Below are 1,354 nucleotides of genomic sequence, written 5' to 3'. Positions count from 1 at the left end.
TTCCTTTATTACACAATTCCCAGGCGTGGGAAAGCAGCGGCAGCCCCTGGAGAGCTGGGATTGGAGAGACCTTCCCGAGAGTTTGCCCAAACAGCAAGGATTCCCTTCACTGGGTGAAGTTGTGGCCGTGGCTGGAGCATCCCAACCTCGTCCCTCTGATCCCATTGCTATGGAATGGAAACACGAAGGGGCTTTTTTTCCTGACAAGCCTCCAAGTTTTGGAGAGATGTGTGAGCATTTTACACCCTACAGCACGTAAAGCCTCCCCCACTCCCCCCCACCTCCCTCCACATGTACATGAGCAGAGCATCTGCCCATCCACACCCTCCCACCCCCCAAAATAGCCCCCCCAAACACCCCCCCCAAAGGCATCCCAGAGCAGCAGCGAGGCTTCAGCTCAGAGCTGCAAACACGGGGTGAGGTTTTACCCTCCCCAAGCGCTGCCAGTCTAAAGGCTAAGCTGCTTACAGGGGCTCATGGCAATACATCCTGCCAGGCTTCATCTTCCCAACCCCCCCCTCCCCTCCCTGGCTCTGCTTCCCACCTTTCTCCGTGTCCTTAACCCAACTCTTCCTCACCCACGGCCCTTGGCAGGTCAAACCCAGTGAGTGCAGCACAGTCCCGAGCAGCTGCAGATGGACAGGGAGCCAAGTTCAGCGTCCAACACAAGCTCATCCAGCCGCAGGAATTCCAGACAAAGCACAGTCCGCCGTGTCCCCCCCTCCCACCCAAACCACGCGACAGTGTCCAAGTCCACACATCCAGGGAGGGTTGGGAGCACTGCAGAAGTCGGAGAGAGGGAAGAAGGTTGGTGCTCAGCGGCTGCTACAAGGAAGAGCTGGGCAGGTTCAACGTAGAGGAAGGAGGAGGGGGGGAAAAAAACCCAAAAACCAACTCAAAAGGAGGCAAAGGGGGAACGCCGGGATTCGGGGATGGATGTCTACCTTCTAGGCAACGGCCAGCACGGGAGAGGAAAGAGGGACGGTTGGTGTTTGGTTTGTGGAGGGTTGGTTGGTTGTGTCACTCACGATAGAAAACATATTCGGTGTAAGAGGTCCAGATCCTGTCGTCCGTCTGGTCGTGGGCGAAGGCACACGTGCCCGTGGAGTTGCAGGCCACCATGTGGAAGCCGGCATCGGCCAGTTTGTCAAAGGCCTGCTCCAGGAAGGTGAATTTGAGGTAGTACCTGGAGGTGTACCTCTCCGGGGGCCTGTCCGGGTCCCTGCTCTCGTTCAAGGTGTCCCCAAAGACCTCCTTGGCCAGCGAGGTCTTCCCGCACACCATGATCCGGGCCACCCTGCGGAACTTGGCGTCCGTCTGGCTGTCCCTGCCCAGGGTGTAGGAGCCTCTGTAG

At 58.2% G+C, this 1,354-nt stretch overlaps 1 protein-coding gene across 1 annotated transcript; it reads right to left on the bottom strand.

Annotated features, from left to right (window-relative positions):
* Positions 1 to 367: 367 nt before the first annotated feature.
* On the bottom strand, positions 368 to 1,350 carry LOC113997731 (BTB/POZ domain-containing protein KCTD12-like; the record flags this gene model as incomplete). The annotated part of the gene is made up of 1 exon (XM_027739830.2): positions 368 to 1,350. A coding segment is annotated over one exon (330 nt), but the record flags the coding sequence as incomplete, so codon positions are not given.
* Positions 1,351 to 1,354: the final 4 nt, after the last annotated feature.

The sequence above is a fragment of the Pipra filicauda genome, unplaced genomic scaffold (genome assembly GCF_003945595.2).
Source record: "Pipra filicauda isolate LSUMZ 115617 unplaced genomic scaffold, ASM394559v2 scaffold1305_size18758_pilon, whole genome shotgun sequence".
Lineage (NCBI taxonomy): Eukaryota > Metazoa > Chordata > Aves > Passeriformes > Pipridae > Pipra > Pipra filicauda.
This window is presented reverse-complemented; position numbering and strand designations above follow the sequence as displayed.